This window comes from Rhinopithecus bieti, unplaced genomic scaffold (assembly GCF_001698545.2).
Source record: "Rhinopithecus bieti isolate Rb0 unplaced genomic scaffold, ASM169854v2 scaffold_6876, whole genome shotgun sequence".
NCBI lineage: Eukaryota > Metazoa > Chordata > Mammalia > Primates > Cercopithecidae > Rhinopithecus > Rhinopithecus bieti.
The window spans coordinates 1,175,664-1,201,345 of record NW_016805229.1 but is presented as its reverse complement, the minus strand read 5'-3'; the positions used below and the strand labels follow the sequence as shown (position 1 = coordinate 1,201,345).

The following is a 25,682-nucleotide window of genomic DNA, read 5'->3' as shown; positions in this document are numbered from 1 at the left end:
ACAGTTAGCTGTGATCTTGCCACCACACTTCAGCCTGGGCAACAGAGCAAGACCTCATTTCAAAAAAAGAAAAATTTAAATTCTTCATTACAGAACAGCTGATGGTGGAGGTTTATTCTTGGGCAGGTACATATCTGATCTATCTATGTGTGTATCTATCTATGAATTTATCTATTTGGCACAGCTCTTTAACAAAATACAGACTTTTTTTTCCAAGGCTGGACAGCTCAATGGTAAAATGCAGACTTGAACCACATTGCCTGAGTTTGAATTCAGCCCCAGAGCTTCCCAGCTGTGTGATACTGGACACAGTATTTAACCCTTCTCTGCCTGACTTTCACATCTGAAAAAGGAGATGATAAAAATACTTATAGAATGAAAGGAGATAATACACATGAGGTACTTAGAATAAAGCCCGGCACACAACTGCAATTTGGTTGTTACCCTGGTGATGGTGGTGATGGTGATGATGGTTATGGTGATAGTGGGGGTGGTGGTGGGGAGTGGTGGTGGTGGTGATGGTGGTGGTGGTGATATTGGTGATGGTGATGATGGCGGTAGTGTGATGGTTGTGATGATGGCAGCAGTAGTGATGATGGCGGTAGTGGTGGGGGTGGTGGTGGTCGTGGTGGTGATGGCGTTGGTGGTGATGGCAGTGGTGGCAGTGATATTGGTGGTGGTGGTGATGGCGGTAGTATTGATGATGGTGGTGGTGGTGATGGCAACGGTGGTGATGGCGACAGTGGTGATGGCATTGGTGTTGGCAGTGATATTGGTGGTGATGATGGTGATGATGGTGATGATGGCGATGGTGGTGATGGTGGTGATGGCGGTGGTATGGTGTTGGCAGTGATATTGGTGGTGGTTATGGCAGTGGTGATGATATTGGTGGTGATGGTGGTGGTGGTGACAATGGTGGTGATGGTGGTGGTGGTGTTGACAATGGTGGTGATGGTGGTGGTGGTGGTGGTGATGGTGATGGCGGTGGTGGTGGTGGTGGCAGTGGTATTGGTATTGGTGGTGGTGATGATGGTCATAGTGGGGGAGGTGATGGTGATGAATGAAGATGATTAGAAAGCCCTCAGTTCACAAGGTCAGAGTGATCTAGATGACACAGGTTCTTCGGTTATAAGAGAATATCCTTCAGCGTTCCTTTAAATGGCTGTCTCCATCTTTTATACTACAGTGGGACTTGCCACAGGTTCTGGGGGCTGTTAATGTGACATGACATGCTACATACCTTTTTGTTGGTGAGGTTTTTTTTGTGTGTATGCACTGCTTGTGTGTGTGTGTGTGTGAGAGAGAGAGAGGGTCTCGCTCTGTTGCCCAGGGTGTAGTGCAGTGGCATGATCTCAGCTCACTGCAACTTCCACCTTGCAGGCTCAGGCAGTCCTCCCACTTCAGCCTCCTGAGTGACTGGGAATACAGGCACGTTCCATGCTCAGCCATTTTTTTGTGTTTTTCATAGAGGCAGCATCTCACTGTGTTGACTAGGCTCGTCTCGAACTCCTGGCCTAAAGTGGTCTGCCCACTTGGCCTCCCAAAGTGCTGGGATTACAGGCATGAGCCACGCATCTGATTTGTATGCTCCTGCTAAGAGAGCTTTATTTTTATTTATTAATTTTGAAACAGGGTCTCTGCTGCTCAGGTGGGAGTGCAGAAGACACCACATACCTTTATCCTTCGTTCCTTGTTTCTTAGTCTTTCTGGCTACTGATCTTTTGAGTTTGCGTGTTCGTCCTGAGAGGTCCTTGGATATATAGGAGCCTTGTCTGTTTATTCAAACCCCACGGCAGCTGGTTTCACGCTCCAGGTGAGCTCCTGTCATCTGGGGTGTGTCCTGCTGACTCCTCGCCTGTGTTTGTGTTCGTAGGACTGGAATGTCACATGGTATACCAGCAACCCCGACTTCACCAAGTGCTTTCAGAACACGGTCCTTGTGTGGGTGCCTTGTTTTTACCTCTGGGCCTGTTTCCCCTTCTACTTCCTCTATCTCTCCCGACATGACTGGGGCTACATTCAGATGACACTTCTCAACAAAACCAAAACTGTAAGTCACCAGGGGGTTTTGTTGTGGGGGGCAGGGAGGTGCACCTGCATGGGGAGTGGTGGTTGGTGAGAACTGACATTTCTCTTCTAGTTAGTTGGCTCTAAGTTCCTTCTTCTAGAAGGCAGAAGAATAATGTGGGAGGTGAAAACTGGAGCTCTGGAGACAAACATGGGTACAAATCTTGGCTCTGCCGCTTAGTATTTGGCCTGGAGCAAATTTTTTAACCTTCCCAAGCCTCAGTTTCCTTGTTTATGCAACAGGAATGATAGGATTGTTCTCAAGGCATTACTGGGAGATTATCAGCTCTTCCCCTCTTACTGAGGCGATCTCCTTTTTATTTAATTAAATATATGTATATAGATTTTTTTCTGGCCAATTTTTAATTTATTTTTTGTAGAGAGAGGGGTCTTGCTGTGTTGCCCAGGCTGGTCTTGAAACCTGGCCTCAAGCAGTCCTCCTGCCTTGGTTTCCCAAAGTACTTGGATTACAGGTGTGAACCTCCACGCCTGGACCCTAATTTTTTTTTTTTTAAAGTTGGCTTTTATTTTGAAATAATTTAAAGCTGCAGGAAAATTGCAATAATGAGCCGGGCGTGGTGGCTTACGCCTGTAATTGCAGCACTTTGGGAGGCCAAGACGGGCGAATCACTTGAGGCCACGATTTCGAGACCAGCCAGGCCAACAGTGTGAACCCCGTCTCTACGAAAAATATAAAAATGAGCTGGGTGTGGTGGCACATGCCTGTAATCTTAGCTACTTGGGAGGCTGAGGCGGGAGGATCCCTTGAACCTAGGAGGCGGAGGTTGCAGCGAAGTGAGATTGTGCCCCTGCACTCTAGCCTGGGCAACAGAGCGAGACTCCTTCTCAAAAAAAAAAAAGTTGCGATAATGATACCAGGAACTGCCGCCTGATTTTCTCTATCCATCACTCATAGTCACTGTTTTTTTTTTTTTTTTTTTTTTTTTTAAGATGGTGTTGCTCTGTCATCCAGGCTGGAGTGCAATAGTATGATCATAGCATACTGCAACCTTGAACTCCTGGCTCAAGCCATCCTGCCTCAGCTTTTTGAGTAGCTAGTAGCTGGGACTGCAGGCATACACCACCATGCCTGGCTAATTTAAAACAATTTTTTGTAGAGACAGGGTCTTGCTTTGTTGCCCAAGCTGTTCTCAAACTCCTGGCTTCCAGTGATCCTCCTGCCTCGGCCTCCCAAAGTGCTGATATTACAGGCATGAATCCGGCCTGTATTCACTGATTTTTTTAACCTTTTGCTACATTTGTTTTATCATGAGCGTTTGTTCTCTCTATATATATGCATGCCATAATTTATTTTTTCTGAATCATTTGAGAATGGATGCACCTTGAGACATATCCCACCCACAGAGGACCCTCAGTAAATACTGGTTGAATGAATGGTTGTCGTGGAGGGCTTTCTTGTGCAGTGTGCTGGGGTTGAAGCTAGAGATGGGCTGTGGGCTGAGCTCGTGAGTGTTCAGGCAATGGGGAGCATGGTGACCAGACAGACAGTCCTGTTGGAGGCAGTGGGGCAGAGCAAGCCGGTTACAGACCGTCACGTGCCGGCCTGGATGCCACCTCACCCTACTGAGGACTTGTCCTTATCCCAGAGGATATGTGCCATGCCCTAGGACTGTGGCTGATAGCTTGAAGGCCGGCTGCTTCCCCTACCCCTGGGGCTGAGCTGTTTGTACAGGCCCTGCGGGAGGTTCCAGTGCTGTCTGTTGTAGGACGTGTATGTGCTTCTCTTCCAGGCCTTGGGATTTTTGCTGTGGATCGTCTGCTGGGCAGACCTCTTCTACTCTTTCTGGGAAAGAAGTCGGGGCATATTCCTGGCCCCAGTGTTTCTGGTCAGCCCAACTCTCTTGGGCATCACCATGGTAAGTAGGAGCTGGCTGTGACCCCTGGGCCATCTGCTGGGCTCAGTGGAGACCAAAAGTAGTAACTGGCGTTTAGAAATATAAAGACACAGGGTGGGTATGGTGGCTCATGCCTGTAATCCCAGCACTATGGGAGGCTGAGACTCAGGTGGATCACTTGAGGTCAGGAGTTCGAGACGAGCCTGGCCAACATGGCAAAACCCCATCTTTACTAAAAATACATACATACATGTATGAGATATATATGTATATGAGATATATATATATGTGAGAGATAGATATGTGAGAGATGTATATATATATAAATATATATAAAATATAAAGCCCTTGCTGTAAAACCCAGAAACCTGACTTTTCTTGAAAACTCAAAATCTCGCAAGAGTAGAATCATAGTTTTTTGAGGCAGTGATCAGCTGGAACTGGGATACAAATGTAGCCTTTTTTTTTTTTTTTTTTTAAAAGAGATGGGATCTCACTTTCATCCAGGCTGGAGTGCAGGGGCACCATGATGGTTCACTACAGCCTCAAACTTCTGGCCTCAAGCAATCCTCCTACCTCAGCTTTCTCAGCAGTTGGGACTACAGATGTGTGTCACCACGCCCAGCTTATTTTTGGGTAATTTTAGAATTTTTTGTAGAAATGGGACCTCACTGTGTTGTCTAGGCTGGTCTTAAACTCCTGGCCTCAAGTGATCCTCCTGTCTGGTCCTCCCAGAACACTGGCATTATAAGCATGAGCCACTGTTCCCAGCCCCAACTGCAGCCTTTGGATGGGGCATGTGTTGTCCAGTTTGCCACGATCCCCACCATGCCTTATTGTCTTCCCTGCCACTGATTCTGAGTGGCAGATGCCACCTTTTGTTGCATTTGCCATACTTTGCTTTTGTACTGGCTACTTTGGTCACTTATATATTAACTGTCGGGGGCCTGACGGCCTTGAGTTTTTAATATCTGGCGTAGGGGGTGGGTTGCTAAGCTAAATAGGGAACTGCTCTGTCCCAGGAGGATACACAACTTAGTGAGTGATAGAGACAAGGAGACAACTTTATTACTTACAGCTGACATGTATGGAGCACTTACTATGTATGTACCTGGCAGTATTCTTGGTGTTTCATGTGTCTTGAAATTGATTTAATTTTCACAACAACCCTGTGAGATGGGTACTGCTTTGTCCCCATATTACAGGTGAGGAAACAAGGCACGGAGAAGTTAAGTGTCCTAGTCAAGGTCACACTGCTCATATGCAGCTGAGTCAGCGGTGGGATCCCAGAGGCCATGCTTTTAGCCCCTGCAGCCTGCAGCTTCTGAGCCCCTGATCAGAGAGTTCTCGGAGAGCGTAGCCCTCAAGTATCGTAAAAAGAGGAGGGAGGCTGGGCATGGTGGCTCATGTCTGTAATCCCAGCACTTTGGGAGGCAAAGATGGGAGAATCACTTGAGGTCGGGAGTTCAAGACCAGTTTAGCCAACATGGCGAAACCCCATCTCTACAAAAAAAAAAAAAAAAAAATTAGCCAGCGTGGTGGCACACGCCTGTAGTCCCAACTACTCAAGAGGCTGAGGCAGGAAACTTGCTTGAACCTGGGAAGCGAAGGCTGCAGTAAGCCGAGATCACGCCACTGCTCCAGTCTGGGGGACAGAGCGAGACCTCATCTCAAAAAAGAAAAAAAATAAAAACAGAGAACAAATTTAAGGCAGGACATTCTGAGCAGGGTGAACAGTTTGTCCAGGGAGGGTAGAAGGTTAAGGGGAGTATGCAGGCAGGGAGGGCGAGGTGTTCCATGAAGGAACACAGTGTGAAGGTTGGGGGGATAGAGTGGACGTGGCAGAGGGGTCAGGAAAGACAATGTGGAGCCGGATTGCCAAGGACCGTGAATCTTTATTTTTCTAAATTGATGTTTAATTTTTTAAATTTTAGAGTCAGAGTCATACTCTGTTGCCCAGGCTGGACTTCACTGGCATGAGATCACAGCTCACTGCAGGCTTGAACTCCTGGGCTAAAATGATCCTTCTGCCTCAGCCTCCCAAGTAGCTGGGAACATAGACATGTGCCAATGTGCCCGGCTAAATTTATTTTTTATTTTCTTTCCCCTATCGGGGGAAACCCTTCCCCCAGTATTCAACGTGGGTTCTTTTCTATTTCCCTAAGCGTCAGCTGGTCTGAGAAATAAAGGGAAAGAGTAAAAGGGAGAGAAATTTTAAAGCTGGGTGTCCGGGGGAGACATCACACGTCAGCAGCTTCCATGATGCTCCTGAGCTGTAAAACAAGAAAGTTTTTATTAGCGATTTTCAAAAGGGGAGGAAGTATATGAACAGGGTGTGGGTCACAGAGATCACATGCTTCACAAGGTAATAAAATACCACAAAGCAAATGGAGGCAGGGCAAGATCACAGGACCACAGGATGGGGCAAAATTAAAATTGCTAATAAAGTTTCTGGCACGCATTATCATTGATAACATCAGGAGACAGGGTTTGAGAGCAGACAACCGGTCTGACCAAACTTTATTAGGCGGGAATTTCCTCATCCTGATAAGCCTGGGAGCGGTACAGGAGACCGGGGCTTATTTCATCCCTTTGTCTTTGACCGTAAAAAACAGCCACCCCCAAAGCGGTCATTTCAGAGGCCTACCCTCAGGGGCGCATTCTCTTTCTCAGGGGTGTTCCTTGCTGCGAAAAAGAATTCAGCGATATTTCTCCTTCTGCTTTTGAAAGAAGAGAAACATGGCTCTTTTCTGCCCGGATCACCGGCAGTCAGAGTTTAAGATTATCTCCCTTGTTCCGTGAACATTGCTGCTATCCTGTTCTTTTTTTCAAGGGGCCCAGATTTCATATTGTTCAAGCACACATGCTCTACAAACAATTTGTGCAGTTAACACAATCATCACAGGGTCCTGAGGCGACATACATCCTCCTCAGCTTACGAAGATGATGGGATTAAGAGATTAAAGACAGGCATAGGAAATCACAAGGGTATTGATTGGGGAAGTGATAAGTGTCCATGAAATCTTCACAATTTATGTTCAGAGATTGCGGTACAGACAGGCATAAGAAATTATAAAAGTAATAATTTGGGGAACTAATAAATGTGGGTGAAATCTTCACAATTTGTGTTCTGCCATGGCTTCAGCTGATCCCTCCTTTCGGGGTCCCTGACTTCCTGCAACATTCCCCTGAGATGGAGTTTCACTCTTGTTGCCCAGGCTGGAGCGTAATGATGTGATCTTGACTTGCCACAACCTCTGCCTCCCGGGTTCAAGCGATTTTCCTGCCTCAGCCTTCTGAGTAGACGGGATTACAGGCATGTGCCACCACACCTGGCTAATTTTGTATTCTTAGTAGAGATGGGATTTCACCATGTTGGCCAGGCTGGTCTCAAACTCCCGACCTCAGGTGATCCACCTTGGCCCCCCAAAGTGCTGGGATTACAGGCATGAGCCATCACCCCTGGCCAATTTGTTATTTTTGTAGAGATGGGGTCTCCCTATGTTGCCCAGACTGGCCTCAAACTCCTTGTCTCAAGTGATCCTCCTGTCTGGGCCTCCTAAAGTGCTGGGATTGTGGGTGTGAGCCACCATGCCTGGCCCAGACCATGATTCTATATAGCACACATAGGTGCTGTCCACTCTCTGCCAGGAACTGTCCTAATCCCTTTATTTATTAACCCTTTTACATTGTATATTAGATAAGCAAATTGTGGTACAGAGAGGAGAAGGACTGGCCCAAGGTCATCTGGTCAGTAAGTGGTAGGGCCAGCTTCCAGTCTAGGCTACAGTGTGTAGCCTGGCACCTGTGGGGCTCTCTCTGCTTCACACCTGGCTCTCCTGCTGGGTTTGATTCCCTTTCATGTCCTCAGAGCCTGGCACTGTGCCTGGCATGCAGTAAGCATCCCATAAATGTATGGAGGGAATGAGAGAGTAAAGGGCTTTGCTTTATCCTGAATTCGGGTCTTGGGCTCAGCGTTCTGGCAGTGGGGTGTTAGAGTGGAATTTTTTTTTTTTTTTTTTTTTTTTTGAATTTCACTATAATAGAGACAAGGTCTCTCCATGTTGCCCAGGCTAGTCTTAAAGTCCCGGGCTCAAGTGATCCCCCCACTTTGGCCTCCTAAAGTGGTGGAATTAAGGGCATAAGCCACTGTAACCTGGTCAGCTATTTTTGACTTGAGTAGATCGTCCTCCCTTAACTTTCCTTGTTCTTGGTCTTTTGTTTTTTCTTTAAGGCAGAGTTTTGCTCTTCTTGCCCAGGCTGGTGTGCAATGGCGCGATCTTGGCTCACTGCAACCTCGGCCTCCTGGGTTCAAGAGATTCTCCTGCCTCAGCCTCCCCAGTAACTGGGATTACAGGCACACGCCACCACGCCTGCCTAATTTTTGTATTTTTAGTAGAGATGAGGTTTCACCATGTTGGCCAGGCTGGTCTCAAACTCGACCTTGGGCCATCCACATGCCTCGGCCTCCCAAAGTGGTGGGATTACGGGTGTGAGCCACCATGCCCGGCCGTTCCCGGTCTTTGGATCGTTCATTTATACCTCTGTCTGTCACCCTGGGGACACGGGGGTGATAGTCTGAGGGTTGGGGCTTTTGACCCCTCAGGGGACTTTGAGCTGGGCTGGCCGAGAGGTGAACCGGCCTGTGAGATCCTCAGCCTGTCTTTGTCCACCTGAGGTCTCTGAGATGGAATGGAGGACAGCTCACTGTGAATGCATCAGAAACATTCTGACTATATCCAAGGGAACCAGAATATGCAGGCACTGGGAATATGGGAAAGGATGCAACCAGCACACTTTTTTTTTTCTTTTCTTTGAGATGGAGTCTCACTCTGTCACCCAGACTGGAATGCAGTGGCGTGATATCAGCTCGCTGTAGCCTCCACCTCCCAGGTTCAAGTGATTCTCCTGCCTCAGCTTCCCAGGTAGCTGGGACTACAGGTGCACACCACCACACCTGGATACTTTTTGTATTTTTAGTAGAGAGTTGGTCAGGCTGGTCTCAAACTCCTGACCTCAAGTGACCTGCCCGCCTTGGCCTCCCAAAGTGCTGGGATTACAGGTATGAGCCACTGCGCCCGGCTGATTTTTTTTTTTTTTAATTTTTTATGCCTACTCTGTACCAGGCATTGGAGACAGAAGCACATAGTCTAGCTGTGCAAACAGACATTAAACAGATGATTCCTCAAAAAGGCACAAAGTGTGTAAACGTCTGCAGAGTGCTGTGCGAGGGTGAAGTGGGGAGCTTGGTTTGGTCTGGAAGATAACCAGGCTTCTCTGAGGGAGGGATGGTGGAGCTGAAGCCTGAGAATGAGCAGGTTGTTAAAAAAACTGAAGGGTCTGAGGGCAGAGGACCAGCTGGGGAGAATAGCACATGTAAAGTCCTGGGGGTCACAAGGGAAAACTTGAGAGTTCTGTGTGGCTGGAGCAGAGATGGCCGAGGCGGAGAGGAGGGGCACTGGGGCAGAGGCTGACCCCGGGAACGTTGAGCATCAGGACAGGTGGGTTTTGTTTTTCATTCCAGGTACTCTGTCTGTTCTTTTGAATAAAGTTTTATTGGCATGAAGGCATGTCCATTCATTTACATCTTGTCTATGGCCACTTTCACACTACAGTGACAAAGCTGAGTAGTTTTGATGTAGAGTCTATGGCCCATGAAGTCCAAAATATTTATTACATGGTCCATTAAGAAATAGTGTGGCTGGGAGCAGTGACTCACGCCTGTAATCCCAGAATCTTGGGAGGCCAAGGCAAGCGGATCACCTGAGGTCGGGAGTTTGAAACCAGCCTGGCCAACATGGTTAAACCCTGTCTTTACTAAAAATACAAAAATTAGCTAGGCATGGTGGCAGGCACCTGTAGTCCTAGCTACTTGGGAGGCTGAGGCGGGAGGGTCACTTGAACCTGGGAGTCAGAGGTTGCAGTGAGCTGAGACTGCACCACTGCACTCCAGCCTGGGCGACAAGAGTGAAACTCTGTCTCAAAAAAAAAAAAAAAAAAAAAAAAAGAAAATAACCAACAACTCCTGTCGTGTGCTTCTCTCCTTAGCTGCTTGCTACCTTTTTAATTCAGCTGGAGAGGAGGAAGGGAGTTCAGTCCTCAGGGATCATGCTCACTTTCTGGCTGGTAGCCCTACTGTGTGCCCTAGCCATCCTGAGATCAAAAATTATGACTGCCTTAAAAGAGGTAAGTGGCGGTCTCATTCCTCATCTTCCTTCAGTGGCCCTGGGCGGGGAGAGATGCTGGGTCCCTCTGGCTTGTGTAGGAGTCATGCGTTGCCATGGGAACCAGGGGATGGGTACCACAAGCACCTGGCTTCTCCCTTGGTGACTTCCCTACCCCACCAAATCCTCACCAAGTCAGCTCCAGCTTTTTTTCTAGCACCTTCTTTCCCCAGGGCCCGATTTGTCTATGTTGCTCCCAGGGGCTCCTGTGGGACCTCCAAGGACAGGAGCTGTGGGCAGATGCCAGGCTGGCCCCATCAGCAGGAAACAGCAAAACAGGCGGCTCCAAATGCTGCCAGGCTGGGATGGAGCTGAGCCGGGAACGGTGTTTGCAGAGTGACTGTTTCCCTGGGGGACCCTAGGCTTGTCCTCACATTACCTTTGTCTCATCAGTTGCTGCTCTGGCTGGAGAAGTTGTTTACATTGGCTGCCGTGAGCTGCTCCTAGGAATTTTGAGGAGCATGCACTTTTTTTGTTGTTGTTGAGACAGAGTCTTGCTCTGTTGCCAGGCTGGAGTGCAGTGGCGTGATCTTGGCTCACTGCAACTTCCACCTCCAGTGTTCAAGTGATTCTCCTGCCTCAGCCTCCCTAGTAGCTGGGACTACGGGCACGCGCCACCACGCCCAGCTAATTTTTGTATTTTTAGTAGAGACGGGGTTTCACCATGTTGGCCAGGATGGTCTCGATCACTTGACCTTGTGATCCGCCCACCTCGGCCTCCCAAAGTGTTGGGATTACAGGCGTGAGGCACCGCGCCTGACCTGGAGTGTGTGCTTTTAGAATAACCTGCTCTTCCTGCCGTCTTGGAGCCAATTAGAGACTGGCATGAGGCAAAGGAAGGAAAAGAAGCTGAACATTTGACTACTGAGCGCCTACATATTGTCATGAGTGACGGCAGCTGATGCTGATTGAGTTCATGTTTTCAAAGTGCCTCGCAGGGGACTATGTATGTTTCATGAATATTCTTCCTGACCTCTTGCAGTGACTTGGACAGAATTTCTCAGCCTCAGCACTAATCAGCGTTTTAGATAGGAGACTTCTTGGTTGTAGGGGCTATCCTGTGCTTTGTAGACATTTAGGGGCGTCCCTGGCTTCCCCTGAGTGGGTACCATAACACTCACAAGTTACAACAAACAAGATGTCCCCTCACACTGCCAGATGTTCCTGGGAGGCAGAGTCACCCCTGGTTAAGAACCATAGGTGATTTACAGGTGGGGAAACTGAGGCACAGTGGTTCAATAAGTTGACAAGATCCCACAGCTAGTATGGGAGAGCCAGGCCTTGATACAGCTCTGTTTCACTCCCAAGCCCTGTCTTCCTCCTGTCAGGCATCAGTGAGCAGTGAGACTACCCGTGATGGAGCCGGCTTTCTGCCATTACGTCCCTGGGGGAGCTGGGAGCCTGCAATGGCCCTGGAGCTGAGTGGGTGCACCTTCCATGGTGCTGTCTGCCCTCTGGGTTTCTGCTACCTGCTCTCAGAATGTGATCTTTTTTTTTTTTGAGATGGAGTCTGGCTCTGTCACACAGGCTGCAGTGCAGTGGCGCGATATCAGCTCACTGCAGCCTCCGCCTCGTGGGTTCAAGTGATTCTCCTGTCTCAGCCTCCTGAGTAGCTGGGATTGCAGTCGCCTGCCATCATGCCTGGCTAATTGTTGTATTTTTAGTAGAGACGGGCTTTCACCATGTTGACCAGGCTGGTCTCCAACTCTTGACCTCAGGTGATCCGCCTGTCTCGGCCTCCAGAAGTGATAGGATTACAGGCGTGAGCCACCACACACAGCCCCAGAATGTGATCTTTTTCCTCCTTCCTTCCCCACCACGCAGGACGCCCAGGTGGACCTGTTTCGTGACATCACTTTCTACGTCTACTTTTCCCTCGTACTCATTCAGCTCGTCTTGTCCTGTTTCTCAGATCGTTCGCCCCTGTTCTCGGAAACCATCCACGACTCTGTAAGTATGACCACAGACAAGTATGTGTGTGTGCGTGTGTGAGTGTGAGAGAGAAGCATGACACAGTGCCAGCTAACAGTTCTTAGATCCATCCAGGATCTCATTCCAGCCTCCCTCAACCCCTGATACAGGGACTATCATCCCGCCTACTTTACAGATGGAAAAACTGAGGCTTAGATGTGACTAGGGGACCAAAGGAGAGAATCTACTTTGTTGTTGATGAACTACTGTGTCTTGCAGGCCTGTAGGTTTCTCACTTGGCATGGTGATTTTGGAAAGTGTGAGCAGATAATTACAAATCAGGTATTTTTTATGAATTCTAGTTGTCCAGATCCAGATGTTCTGGAAAAGTGAGAAGTTGTGACAGGTTAGGCCTATAATCCCACAGGGCAGAGCTCAGGAGTTGCTGGAGTCCCCACCACTCCCTATTGTATTATAGTGGCATGCTTTCCTCACTTGTGGCAGGTGCCTGGCCCTGCGGGATTTGAGTTTGAGACCTTTGGTCTGTTTTGTCAGTTTCAGAGAAATTCTGTAAATACAGAAACTTATCAGTGAGGAATGTGGAGATGGCCACCCCTTCTGCTAGTAAAACAAAAGGGAACACTTTATTCATTTCCCTTAATTTTTTTCTTTCTTCTTTTTTTGAGACAGGATTTTGCTTTGTTGCCCAGGCTGGAGTGCAGTGATGTGATCTCGGCTCACTGTAGCCTTGACCTACTGGGCTCACGCAATCCTCCTACCTCAGCTTTCTGAGTAGCTGGAATTACAGGCACGCACCACCATGCCTGGCTAATTTTTTTCTTTCTTCACCTTTTATTTTAAGTTCCAGGATACATGTACGGGACGTACAGGTTTGTTACATAGGTAAATGTGTGCCATGGTGATTGGCTGCACAGATCAACCCATCATCTAGGAATGAAGCCCAGGATCCATTAGCTAATCTTCGTGATGCTCTCCCGCCACCTGCTCCCCAACTTGTCTTACTTGTAATTACTTAATTAATAATTAAAGATGGGGAGATGGGGTCTTACTATGTTGTCCAGGCTGGTGTCAAACCCCTGGGCTCAATCGATCCTCTCTCCTTGGCCTCTCAGATTGCTGGGATTACAGGCGTGAGTCACCACGCCCAGCCTATTCTTTATTTATTTATTTTTTTAACAGGGATGGGATCTTGCTGTGTTGCCCAGGTTCATGTGCAGCTTTTGATAAGAGAGATCTGGGAAGGCCTGCCCAGAAAACTGCATGTGAGCAGAGACCTACAGGGGTGAGGGAGTGGGTGGAGCATACACCTAGAGGAAAAGTGTTACAGGCGGAGGGGAGCAAGTGCGAGGGCCCTGGGGTGGGGAAGTGTGGAGGGAACAGCAAGAAAAAGCACAGCAGGAGAAGGCCAAGAGATGGTGGGTGCCTGAGAGGTGGGACAGTCCCCTTGTGAGCCGGATGAGCTGTTTGGGTTTTATTGTGAGTGTGGCAGGGAGGCCTTGGAGCACCTATTTAATGCTGATTCATGGCTAGTCAGCTGGTAATGGGCAGACTGCAGTGGGAGCACTTTTTACCTCTGTGGTTCTGTTGGGTTTGGCCTGAACCTCGGTGAGGGGCAGAGGCTCGCCTTGTGGGTGATAAAAGGGCTTGGTGGGCATCAGTATGGAGGAGGAGGTTGATGATAACCAAGAGATTTTAGAAACCTGTGTCCCAGGCCAGGCGTGGTGGCTCACACCTGTAATCCCAGCACTTTGGGAATCCGAGGCAGGCAAATCACTTGAGTTCAGGAGTTCGAGACCAGCCTAGCCAGCGTGGTGAAATGCCATCTCTGCTAAAAATACAAAAATTAGCCAGGCGTGTTGGTGCACGCTTGTAATCCCAGCACTTTGAGAGGCCAAGGCGAGAGGATCAATTGAGCCCAGGGGTTTGAGACCAGCCTGGGCAACATAGTAAGACCCCATCTCCCCATCTTTAATTGTTAATTAAGTAATTAAAAGTAAGCCAAGTTGGGGAGCAGGTGGTGGGAGAGCATTAGGAAGAATAATTCAGTCGGGAGGCTGAGGCAGCAGAATCACTTGACCCTGGGAGGCAGAGGTTGCAGTGAGCGGAGATCACACCACTGTACTCCAACCTGGGTGACAGAGTGAGACTCTGTCTCAAAAAAAAAAAAAGAAAAAAGAAATGCATGTCTAATGTATGTTCTTAGGAGTCCTGTATTGGTATTTCCTTGCCCAAAGAGGAGCTGGGTTGGAGAAATGAGCAAGTGCGTGCGTCTGTGTGTGTGTTCCTGTGCATCTGTGTGTACGTGTGTGTATGCATGCATGTGCATGTCCGTGTGTCTCTAGTCACAGGCCTGTATATGCGTGTATGTGTTTATATGTGAATGTGTGCTTGTGTGCTTAAGTTCATGTATGTGTCTGAGTATGTGTGTGTGTCTTTGTGTTGTGTGTGCTTGCATATGTAAAAAGTTCACAAAGGCAATGATCATACCTGGGTCACTTCATTTTGGATCCCTGGCTGGTGCCTGACACAGAAGAGAGGGAGGGGCTCATGAGTCAGTGGTTGTTGTGTGTATTATGTATCAGTGTGTGTGAGTGTGTGGCAGCCAAGTGTCCCCATTTGTCAAATGTTGGGCTCTTCTTTTTTTCTTTTTTTGAGACGGATTCTTGCTCTTGTTGCCCAGGCTGGAATGCAGTGGCACGACCTCGGCCCACTGCAACCCCACCTCCTGGGTTCAAGCAATTCTTCTGCTTCAACTTCCTGAGTGACTGAGGTTATAGGTGCCCACCACCACACTCAACTAATTTTTGGAATTTTTTTTTTTTTTTGAGTCTGAGTCTTGCTCTGTTGCTCAGGCTGGAGTGCAGTGGCGCGAACTCAGCTCACTGCAAGTTCCACCTCCTGGGTTCACGCCATTCTCCTGCCTCAGCCTCCCGAGTAGCTGGGACTACAGGCTCCTGCCACCATGCCTGGCTAATTTTTAAAATATTTTTAGTAGAGACGGGGTTTCACTGCGTTAGCCAGGATGGTCTCAATCTCCTGACCTCGTGATCCACCCACCTCAGCCTCCCAAAGTGCTGGGATTACAGGCATGAGCCACCGCGCCTGGCCAATTTTTGTATTTTTAGTAGAGATGGGGCTTCACCACCTTGGCCAGGCTGGTCTCAAACTCCTGAACTCAGGTGATCCACCAGCCTTGGCCTCCCAAAGTGTTGGGATTACAGGTGTGAGCCACTGCACCTGGCTGAGCCATTCTTTAGAACTGGGATTTATACAAAACAAATCATACCTTACCTGGGTGGCCGCAGACCTTGGATTGCTGAGGGTAAACCGAGTCTGGTTGGGGCTGCCTGGCTAGCTAGCGTGGGGATCACCTGACCCGTTAGGCTTCCTCTGGGAGCCTGGGAAGAACTCTCTTGCCGTGGATGGTTCTGGAAGCTTTTTGAAGGAGGGACTTTCTGATTTCTGATCTGGGAAATTCTGGATAAATTCCCTTTCACTTCTCCCCTGGGCGTGTGTGTAGTAGGGTGACTCACAGAGCTAACTTGGACCGTTTTTTGTGCTTTCTGCATTCCTGGGATTTTGGCAGCCTGGGCCTGGGATCTGCTCTGCCACCCCGGGTGGCATGAAGCTCTCAGCTCTGGCGGCTAAAAGGCTGCCTTGTTGGGGGGCTGGGACACCCTGACTCTTCTCCCCAGTGATTGTTTTCTGTCTCTGTCTCATCTCCCCCGGCTCCCGCTGTGTCACTGCTGGTCCTCCAAGATGGTGGAAGACACTGGTTTGTCTCTTTGGAGTCTCGCTCTGTCGCCAAGGCTGTAGTGCAATGGCATGATCTTGGCTCTGCAGCCTGCGCCTCCCAGGTTCAAGCGATTCTCCTGCCTCAGCCTCCCGAGTAGCTGGGACTACAGGCATGTGCCACCATGCCCAGCTAGTTTTTGTATTTTTAGTAGAGATGGGGTTTCACCATGTTGGCCAGGATGGTCTTGATCTCCTAACTTCAAATGATCCGCCCACTTTGGCCTCCTAAAGTGCTGGGATTACAGGCTTGAGCCACTGTGCCGGGCCATGGTCTGCCTCTTGTGCAGTGAGATCCAGCAGGGTGTCAAATGTGGGTGTGCAGGCTGCTGCATTTCTGACATTTGTGCAGGTGTCCAGGAGAGAACACTTTGATTGGCTGATACTCTCTGTCCAGGAAGCCTGAACTTCCCTTTGGGTTCCTGTTCAGGGACCCCATGGGGGTGCCATTTACATTTTTGCAGGTTAGAGTTTAGACCAGGAGTTAGCCAGTAGCCCACGGGCCAAATCTGGGCTGCTGCCTGTTTTTGTAAATAAAGTTTTATTGGAACACAGCCACTCGCGTTCATCACATAGTGTCTACAGGTGCCTGGAGCTGCAACGGTAGAGTTGTGTAGTTGCCACAGAGACTGTAGCACCCACAAAGTTTAAGATACCTACCGTCTTTACAAAGGAAGTTTGTCCACCCCTGGTCTCAGCATTTCTTTAGCTCTGATGACTTTTTAACTTCCTTTTCTGTCCCCTTTCCAGTTTCAGGCATTCTTTCTTCCCATGCAAGGCAAGGACGGGACTCGACATTTATTAGATGCCTGCGGTGTACTAACTAGCACTATGCTAAGTTCTTTATATGCATGTGTCACTTAACTCTCACAGCAGTCCTGATGAACTTGGTACTATTTTTCTCATTTTACAGAGAAACTGAATCACAGACAAAAGTGCCTTGCTCAATGTGAAAAGTAGAGCAGAGATTCGAACTCACGACAGGCTGTTGTGCACAATCACGTCACTTCTCTTGGTTGTAACTGCTGAACGGCAGGCTCTTGGCTAAATAATGGCTTTGTGTTAGGCTAGAAGCTTCACATGGCAGTATCCACCTTGTAACCTCAGTGCCTAAGACAGCCTGGCACACGGTGGGCCTTTAGTGGTAATTTATTGTTGTGTTATACGGGGAGGTGCTCAGTACGTGTGGCACATTATCTTACATCTTGCATAAGGGTGAGGTGTGCATGGGGCCTCACAGGACATCAGATTAAGCTGCTTCTCTGCCTTCATTCTGTTCTAGTATTACCAGGAAGAAAGAGGAAGGGGACTGATGTATGCACAGATGTTCTAAAGGCCTGGCATGGTGTCAAGAGCTTTATTTTCTTTTTTAAAATGTTGCATTTTGGGGGGTTAAATATATGTAACCTAAGATTCGCCATTTTAACCACTTCAAGTGTGCAATTCAGTGATGCTAAGAGTTTTTAAAAATCTTGTTCAAGGCCGGGTGCGGTGGCTCACACCTATAAACCCATCACTTTGGGAGGCCGAGGCAGGTGGATTATCTGAGGACAGGAGTTTGAGACCAGTCTGACCAACATGGTGAAACCCCATCTCTACTAAAAATACAAAAATTAGCTGGGTGTGGTATTGTGCACCTGTGATCCCTACTATTTGGGAGGCCAAGGCAGGATAATTGCTTGAACCTGGGAGGCGGAGGTTGCAGTGAGCTGAGATTGCTCCAGTCTGGGCAACAGACTGAGACCCTGTCTCAAACAAACAACGAACAAACAAAATAACCACGTAACTACCTAGCAGCCTAGCTTAGCAATTGAGATGGGGGCAAGGAAGGGTAGGAACCAGGTCTTGTGAGAATCAGCTAGACTCGTGGCTTTGGGCTTGGTGCTCTTCCTTTGGGGACCTCAGCAGCTCCTTCTTGAAAACGGGTTGCAACTCGATTTGTGGTTGGCTGCACCTCCTCTCTCTGCCCCCAACCTGAGCCCTGTGATCTGAGGAGGAGGACAGCGAGACACCCTCTTTGCTTGTCTTCCTGTCACTCTCAGGGATTGAATCACAGTGGAGCCAGGAAGACGGGGAGAGTCCAGGCTTGCTGCTCTCCCATCCTCAGAGCAGCAGCAGGCCATCCATCAGTTGTTGCCTGTCCTCAGAGTGATCAGCCAAGGCCTGGGGCAGCTGGGGTCAGGCGGGGCCTGGGTGGGAGCTGGTGGGGCTGGCTGCTCCAGGCCACTTCGTGCTGAGTCACTGAGTCGGCCAATCCTCCCCAGCTGGCCCTGCTCCCATTCCATGACTCAGATGTCTATTTCGGCCCTGGCTGCTCGGTGGGGCTCCTCCCATCTTCCTCCTGGCTCTGGGGCTGCCGAGGCTTTTGGGAGCCTGGGCAGGGCTGGCCAAGACTGCTAGGGCTCTAGCCCGTCCCCAGTCTCCTGCCTTTTATCTCATTGGCACTGAGTCTGTGGTTTAGGTTTGAGGGAGGAGGGTCTTGTAGATAAGGGGATCAAGGCCAAAGCAGATCATGTATTAAGTCTCAACTGAAAACGGGGGTCCTTTGACCAGTTGCAGCAGCTTGATATCCCCCGGAAGCTTGCTAGAAATGGTGGGTCTCGGACCCCATCCCAGACCTGCCAAGTCAAAATCATTTTAAGATATCCAGGTGGTTCAGGGTTGCCAATCACTGGTTTGGAACGTTCAGTGAATGCTCAACTTATTTGCGGTAAGAGGTGGTTTTCAATGCTGTCTGTACAATATGTAATATTTCCCCCCAGCATTTTACTATGAACATTTTTAAACCTACAGAAAAGTTGAAAGAATTCTACAGTGAGCAGTCATATACTTGGTACCTAGAACCACAGTTAACATTTTGCTAAACTTGCTTTGTCACATATCTGTCTGTCTAACCAGATAGTTAATCAGTTAGCCAACCAGCTAGTTTTGTTTTGTTTTTTTTGTTTTTGAGGCAGGGACTCACTCTGTCTCGCAGACTAGAGTGCAGTGGTGCGATTACAACTCACTGCAGCCTCCAACTCCTGGGCTCAAATGATCCTCCCACTTCTGCCTCCCAAGTAGCTTAGGCACTGCAGGTGCACACCACTGTGTTTGGCTGATTTTTAAATTTTATATAGGCATGAAAGGCTCCCTATGTTGCCCGCTCTGGTCTTGAACTCCTGGACTCAAAAAATCCTGCCGCCTCAGCCTCCCAAAGTACTGGGATTACAGGTCTGAGCCACTGAATCTAGTTTTTTTGATACCCGAAACTTATTTTGAAATATATTAGTATTCTGTCACGCAGCCACTTCCAAGCAGATCATTAGCTAGAGTTCAGTATCTGTTTACAGTTCGGAGTTTTTTGTTTAAAATTTACATACAGTGAAATTGCCAATCTCAAGTTAGCATTTGATGAGTCTTGGTAAAGAAATACCTTAAACCCCTGTCAAGATACAGAACATTGCAAAGACCCCAGGAAGTTCCCTTGTGCCCCTTCCTGATCAGTCTCTGTCCCCACCCACCAATGCCTGATCTTGGACCGTTGATTCAAGCGTTGAAACTCCATTTTCTTTCCTTTTCTGCATCATGCTGTCAGTCATTTAATAATCAGGTGTTGTGCCAGGGGCTGAGCTAGAAAGAAACAGTCCTTGAACACTGCCCCGGAGGAGAGATGGAAGGTGGGTGGCAGGCAGTTGAACCAACAACTGCAGGATGGACAGTGGGGGCTCTGAGGGAAGGAAGTGCTGGGAGTTGTTGGGGCTGGGAGAGTGGGTCCCTAACTCAGCCTGGGACCCCAGGGCTAGCATCCAGGGAGGGGAGGCTGTGCTCAAGTCTAAGGAATGAGAGGCTCCGGCCAGGTGAATATGGTTGGAGGTGGAGGGGTGGGAGGGTGCTCCTGGTAGAGCAATCGGCATGTGCAAAGGTCCAGTTGAGGGAGCTTGTGGGTGTTTGGGAATCGCTTAGAATTCGGCTTGGCTAGGCTGGGTGCAGTGTGGCTCGTGCCTGTGATCCCAGCACTTTGGGAGGCTGAGGCAGGCGGATCACCTGAGACAAGGAGCTCGAGACCAACCTGGCCAGCATGGTGAAACTGTCTCTACTGAAAATACAAAAATTAGCTGGGTGTGGTGTTGCATGTCTGTAATCCCAACTACGCGGGAGGCTCAGGCAGGAGAATCACTTGAACCTGGGAGGCGGAGGTTGCAGTGAGCCGAGATTCTGCCACTGTACTCCAGTCTGGGCGACAGAGCAAGACTCCATCTCAAAAGAAAGAAAAAGAAAAGAATACTGCTTGGCTAGGTTGAAAGGGGTAGGATATAGTGAAAAGAGAGGCAAGAGCCAGGGAGCATCAGAGATCAAGGGTGCAGTTATGTGTCACAATAAGGACGTAAGTAGCTGGGACCATAGTTGCGTGCCACCACGCTCAAGTACCTTTTTCTATTTTTGATAGAGATGGGGTTTCTGTGTTACCCAGGCTGGTCTTGAACTCCTGAGCTCAAGTGATGCCCCGTCTTGGCCTCCCAAAGTGCTAGGATTACAGCGGTGGGTGAACTACCACGTCCAGCCAGGACTTGGAATTTTAACCTTACTGTGGTAGGAGCTGAGGAAAGGTTTTTCACCAGTGGAATGACACACTTAGGTTGGACAGGTTTTGGAAGATCCTCAGACTGAAAGGAAGAGGATGCACTGGACATGGGGGTGGGGTTGGTGGCACTGAAAAAGCTTTTGCAGGCACCCAGGCAGGTAGAGAGGGAGGCTGAGCCAGGATATTCACCTGTGCCCACTACAGCATCAAAAGCCAGAAAAAGGGCCAGGGCGGTGGCTCACACATGTAGTCCTGGCACTTTGGGAGGCTTAGCGGGGAAGATTTCTTGAGGCCAATAGTTTAAGACCAATCTGGTCAACATAGTGAGGCCCTGTCTCTTGAAACAACAAAAAAAAACCAGACAAGTTCGTGGGCAAAGGGCATGGGAAAAGATTCCGACGTGTGCTCCAGTAGAGGAAACGGAGGTCCTGGGCAGGGAGGCATTTTGCACAGTTGGTAAGCAACAGTGCAAACAAATCACCAATGTTTACGTGATACTGGCAAATCTCTTATTGCTGGACATTTAGACTCCATCTAATAAGGATAACAGCTGGGTGCACTGTATTATTTAGTCCTCACAGTAGGGCAGGAAGATCAGTCTTCCTACTTCACAGATGAAGACACCGAGGGTCAGAGTGGTGATGTGTCAGGAACCCTCCCACTGGGTTCTCACGCTTGAAACACAGATCGCTGGTCCCCACCCCCACAGTTTCTGATGCAGTAGGTCTGGGTGGGGCCCAAGCATCTGTGGTTCCTAGCAAGTTCCCAGGTGCCACTGATGCTGCTGACAGAGCTGTGTTTGAGGACCACTGCTCTAAGCCATATTGCTGCTGTACACATTCCCTCCTGCTGGGCACAGGGGTTGTGGGGGGCCACTTTGGCAGCGCAGAGCGAAGGTAACCAGCAGAAAACCCATCAGAACTAAAACCCGAGAGAGTTTCCGACAAACAGGCCAGTAGGCTGAAAGAACCAGACAAGGTCCTCAGACTACCCTGCGCTCCAAGAATCAGTGCCTGGGGCTGCTGTACCTAACTGGTTCAAACCACAGCGTTTCTGGCAGCTCATCTGGTACCAAACATAGATGTCAATATGGTGGATGCCAAAGAACACATCACTCTGTTAGGATGAATCAGGCTTTTCCTCCCTCCGCCTTCAGCCAGGACTTCTCTGAATTGTTTTCATTTCGAATGAAGGAGGGACCAGTTGATGAGCTGCTTTCTTGCTGTCTGGGACAGGAGTTGCTGTATTTCAGTGTCTGAGACTGGGAAACCCCCTGGAGGTGGCTCTGTTTTTTGTACCTAGTGTATGATGTCAAAAGATTGTCCTTGGTTTTGGTTACATGAGATGCTCCCTGGATTATGATCCAGTGCACCATGGGTTTTTTTCCTCCTTTTTGATTGTCAATCCTTGACCTGCTTCAGAAGTTAGTTGTCTTTGTCGTCAAGGCCTTCCACGTCAGATAGAGGCTGTTTCCAGGCCGGGTGCAGTGGCTCATGCCTGTAATCCCAGAACTTTGGGAGGCTGAGGTGGATGGATCGCTTGAGGTCAGGAGTTGGAGACCAGCCTGGCCAACATGGTAAAACCCCATCTCTACTACAAATGCAAACATTAGCCGGGCATGGTGGCGTGCACCTATAATCCCAGCTATGCGGCAGGATGAGGCAGGAGAATCGCTTCAGTCTGGGAAGCGGAAGCTGCAGTGAGCTGAGATTGCACCATTGCACTCCAGCCTGGGAGACAAGAGTGAAACCGTCTAAAAAAAAAAAAAAAAAGAGGCTATTTCCTTTTTTTTTTTTTTTGCCAGTGAAGGAGGGGACCCTGTGTTGACCTCTGTATCTGTAACTTGAGATAATCTGAAAATCTGTTTGTATCTGTTTGTATCTATAGAAGAGAGGCAGCTTGAGGAGAAGAATTTGACAAAGCTCTTTGAGTGTGCAAATTAGAAACTGCAATGGCCGGGCGCGGTGGCTAAAGCCTGTAATCCCAGCACTTTGTGAGGCCGAGGCAGGCGGATCAGTTGAGGTCAAGAGTTCAAGACCAGCCTAGCCAACATGGTGAAACCCCGTCTCTACCAAAAAACACAAAAATGAGCCGGGTGTGGTGGCACGTGCCTATAATCCCAGCTGCTCATGAGGCTGAGGCAGGAGATTTGCTTGAACCTGGGAGGTGGAGGTTGGTAGTGAGCCGAGATCGGGCCACTGCACTCCAGCCTGGGTGACAGAGTGAGACTCAGTTTCAAAACACAAAAACCAAAAAACTCTGCAGTGTTCCGTCTGTCAGTGTCCTTGTTGCATTTGCAGGGCAGGTTTTCTACCAGTGGCTGGGGACTCAGTTTTACTGGGCTGAGGGAAGGTTAGGATTCGAGGGTCTTGTTAAGCTGGACATGGGCTACGTTTCAAGCCTCCCTTGGCCGTCTCTGTCCTGCGTGTTTATGCCAAGGCTGAAGAAGACTGGATTTGCAGACAAAAGACTGTCATTTGAGGCCTGATTTCACCCCTTAATCACTGTGTCTTAGCATGTTGTGGGGGTTGAGGTAGGCAGAGGTTAGCCAACCTTTTCTGGAAAGGGCTGACAGATAAATATTTTAGGCTTTGTATCCCATACAGTGTCTGTGGCAACCCCTAACTCTGCTGTGTAGCTCAAAAGCTGCCATATTCATTTGTAATATGTAAATGAATGGGTGTGACTGTTCCAATAAAACTTTATTCATAAATAGCTGGCCTGTGGGCCATAGATTCTTCTGATATATAAAGCATTTGGTACAGTGGCGTATTGTGAACCCACTGGGTTTTTTTCCCCCTAGACACTTCAGCTTTATTGATGTATATTGACAAATAAAAATAGAGTATGGGTTGGGTGCAGTGGTTCATGCCTGTAATCCCTGGACTTTGGGAGGCCGAGGCAGGTGGATCACTTGAGCTCAGGAGTTCGAGACTAGCTCAAGCAATAGAGTGAAATCCTGTCTCTACAAAAAATACAAAAATTAGCTGGGTGTTATGGTGTGCGCCTGTAGTCCCAGCTACTTGGGGGGCTGAGGTGGGAGGACCACTTGAACCTGGGAGGTCGAGGCTGCAATGAGCTATGAATACACCACCGTGCTCCAGCCTGGGTGACAGAGTGAGGCCCTGTCTCAAAAACAAAAAGGAATATATTTAAGGTGTACAGTTTGATGTTTCCATATGCCAGAGGCTACTGTCACTGCTTCTATTATTATTACTACTATTGCTCATGTTACCCTTTCTTGAGCTGTTACTCTGTGCCAGGCACTATTCTAAGTACTTAACATGTTGGATCTCATTTAATCTTCACCACCAAGGAACTGACCCGAGATCCTACAGCGAGGAAATGGCACAGCTGGGATTGAGCCATGCCAGCTAGCCCCCACCGCCTTCTTTTTCCTTTGTTCCCTTGTTATTAGCTGGCCCTTCCCAGAAAAGGTTGGTAAAACCTCTGCCTACCTCAACCCTGACAACATGCTAAGAACAGTGATTGAGGGGTGAAATCAGGCCTCAAATGACCTTTTGCTTTTGTTGCAGTTCTCACTGGTTGTAATTCTGATGGTAATTATGTATTTATTTGCACCGTGGTTTGCTTACTGTCCATCTCCCCCAGGGCCGGGGGCTGAATGGGGCAGGGGCCTCGCTGTCTCCTTCGCAGCTCGGTCCGCAGCACTTCACCCACATCCTGGCCTATAAGCAAGTCCTGCCCAAGAAATAAATGAATCATTGACAGCCATGCCCCACCCCTTCCTCCTCTCTCTACACCTCAGTCTTTCACAGTGGGTAGGGCTTGGGCTGCAGGTGAAATGGATTTGCAATTCCCAGCTAACCCACCCCACCAACTGGGAGTGGGCAGGAAGGCGTCAGCTCTTCCGGATGAAAAACCAGCCTACAATGCAGCGTTTCTACTCAGCCTACAAAGCAAACACCACTACCTCCACGCCTTAGGTCGGAGAAATTCTGCTTTATGACACAGTCCCATGGGCCTCATGTCACTTGTCCCTCCTGGCAGTCCCGTGGGGTAGGTCGAGCAAGCAGTGGGACAAATGACTCCCATTTTCCAGATGTAAAAACTGAGGCTTGGAGGTAAAGGGACTTGCCCAAGGTCATCAGCTAGAATATAGCAGGGTTGGGATTAGAACCTAGGCCTGTCTGGGTCCACGGTCTGATCTCCTCTGCTTCGGTTGGTCTGGAATGTAGTCCATGCACCCGCTGTATCTGATGACCTTATTAAAGATCTGTGGCTGTCAGGGTCCTCCCCCTAGAGGTGCTGATTTAGTTGGTCTGGGGTGGGGCCTTAGGCCCTTGAACTTCACAAACTCCTCAGGTGATTCCAGTGAACTGGAAGGCTGGGAACTTCACCCCCTCTGAGCCCCAGAGTGGAGCCTGATCCTTAGCCCTGGCTGTGTATTTGAATCACTGGAGGAGCTTTTTATTTAGCCTTTTATGATGGAAACATAAAGTAGACAGCATAGGATAATGAACTACCAAGAGCTCTTTTCTTTTATTTATTTTGAGGTAGTGTCTCACTGTTACCCAGGCTAGAGTGTGATGACACAATCTCAGCTCGCTGAAACCTCTGCCTCCCGGGTTCAAGCCATTCTTGCGCCTCAGCCTCTTGAGTAGCTGGGACTACAGGCACGGCCAATTTTTGTATTTTTTTTAGAGACGGAGTCTTGTCATGTTGCCCAGGCTGGTCTTGAACTCCTGAACTCAAAGCAATTCTCCCATCTCAGCCTGCCAAAGTGCTGAGATTACAAGTGTGAGCCACTGCGCCCAGCTGCCATGAGCTCTTTACCATGCATTGCATAGGTGAACATTTTAGTATGTATCTCCGAAGGACATGGATTTTTGTTGTTGTTTATTTTAATGACTTTTATTTCGCAATAGTTTGGCTCTCAAACAGCTGCAAAAATAGCAGAGTTCCTGATGTCCATTGTTCAACTTTGTCTAATGATAACATCTAAAAGATAAGGATTTTTAAAACTGTAACTGTTGGGCTGCATGTGATGGCTCATGCCTGTAATTCCAGCACTTTGGGAAGCTGAGGCAGGAGGATCACTTCAGCCCAGGAGTTTTGAGACCAGCCTGATCAATAAAGCCAGACCTTGTCTTGACAAAAAACATATATATGTGACCTTTAATAATAATTAATATCAAATATTCTAGTAATCCATTGTGGTTGCACAATGGTTCATTCTTATATGATTATTCATGTTTTAGCTGGGATTTTTTTTTTTTTTTTTTT

The 25,682-nt window shown here is 48.6% G+C and overlaps 1 protein-coding gene across 2 annotated transcripts in view; it reads left to right on the top strand.

Annotated features, from left to right (window-relative positions):
* ABCC1 (ATP binding cassette subfamily C member 1 (ABCC1 blood group)) overlaps positions 1–25,682 on the top strand; it is a 195,477-nt gene that overhangs the window by 53,298 nt on the left and 116,497 nt on the right. For both annotated transcript variants that reach the window (XM_017871711.1, XM_017871712.1), the window contains exons 2-5: positions 1,874–2,050; positions 3,819–3,944; positions 9,972–10,109; positions 11,972–12,097. In XM_017871711.1, the coding sequence (XP_017727200.1) occupies positions 1,874–2,050; positions 3,819–3,944; positions 9,972–10,109; positions 11,972–12,097 (567 nt within the window). The remainder of the gene's footprint in view (positions 1–1,873; positions 2,051–3,818; positions 3,945–9,971; positions 10,110–11,971; positions 12,098–25,682) is intronic.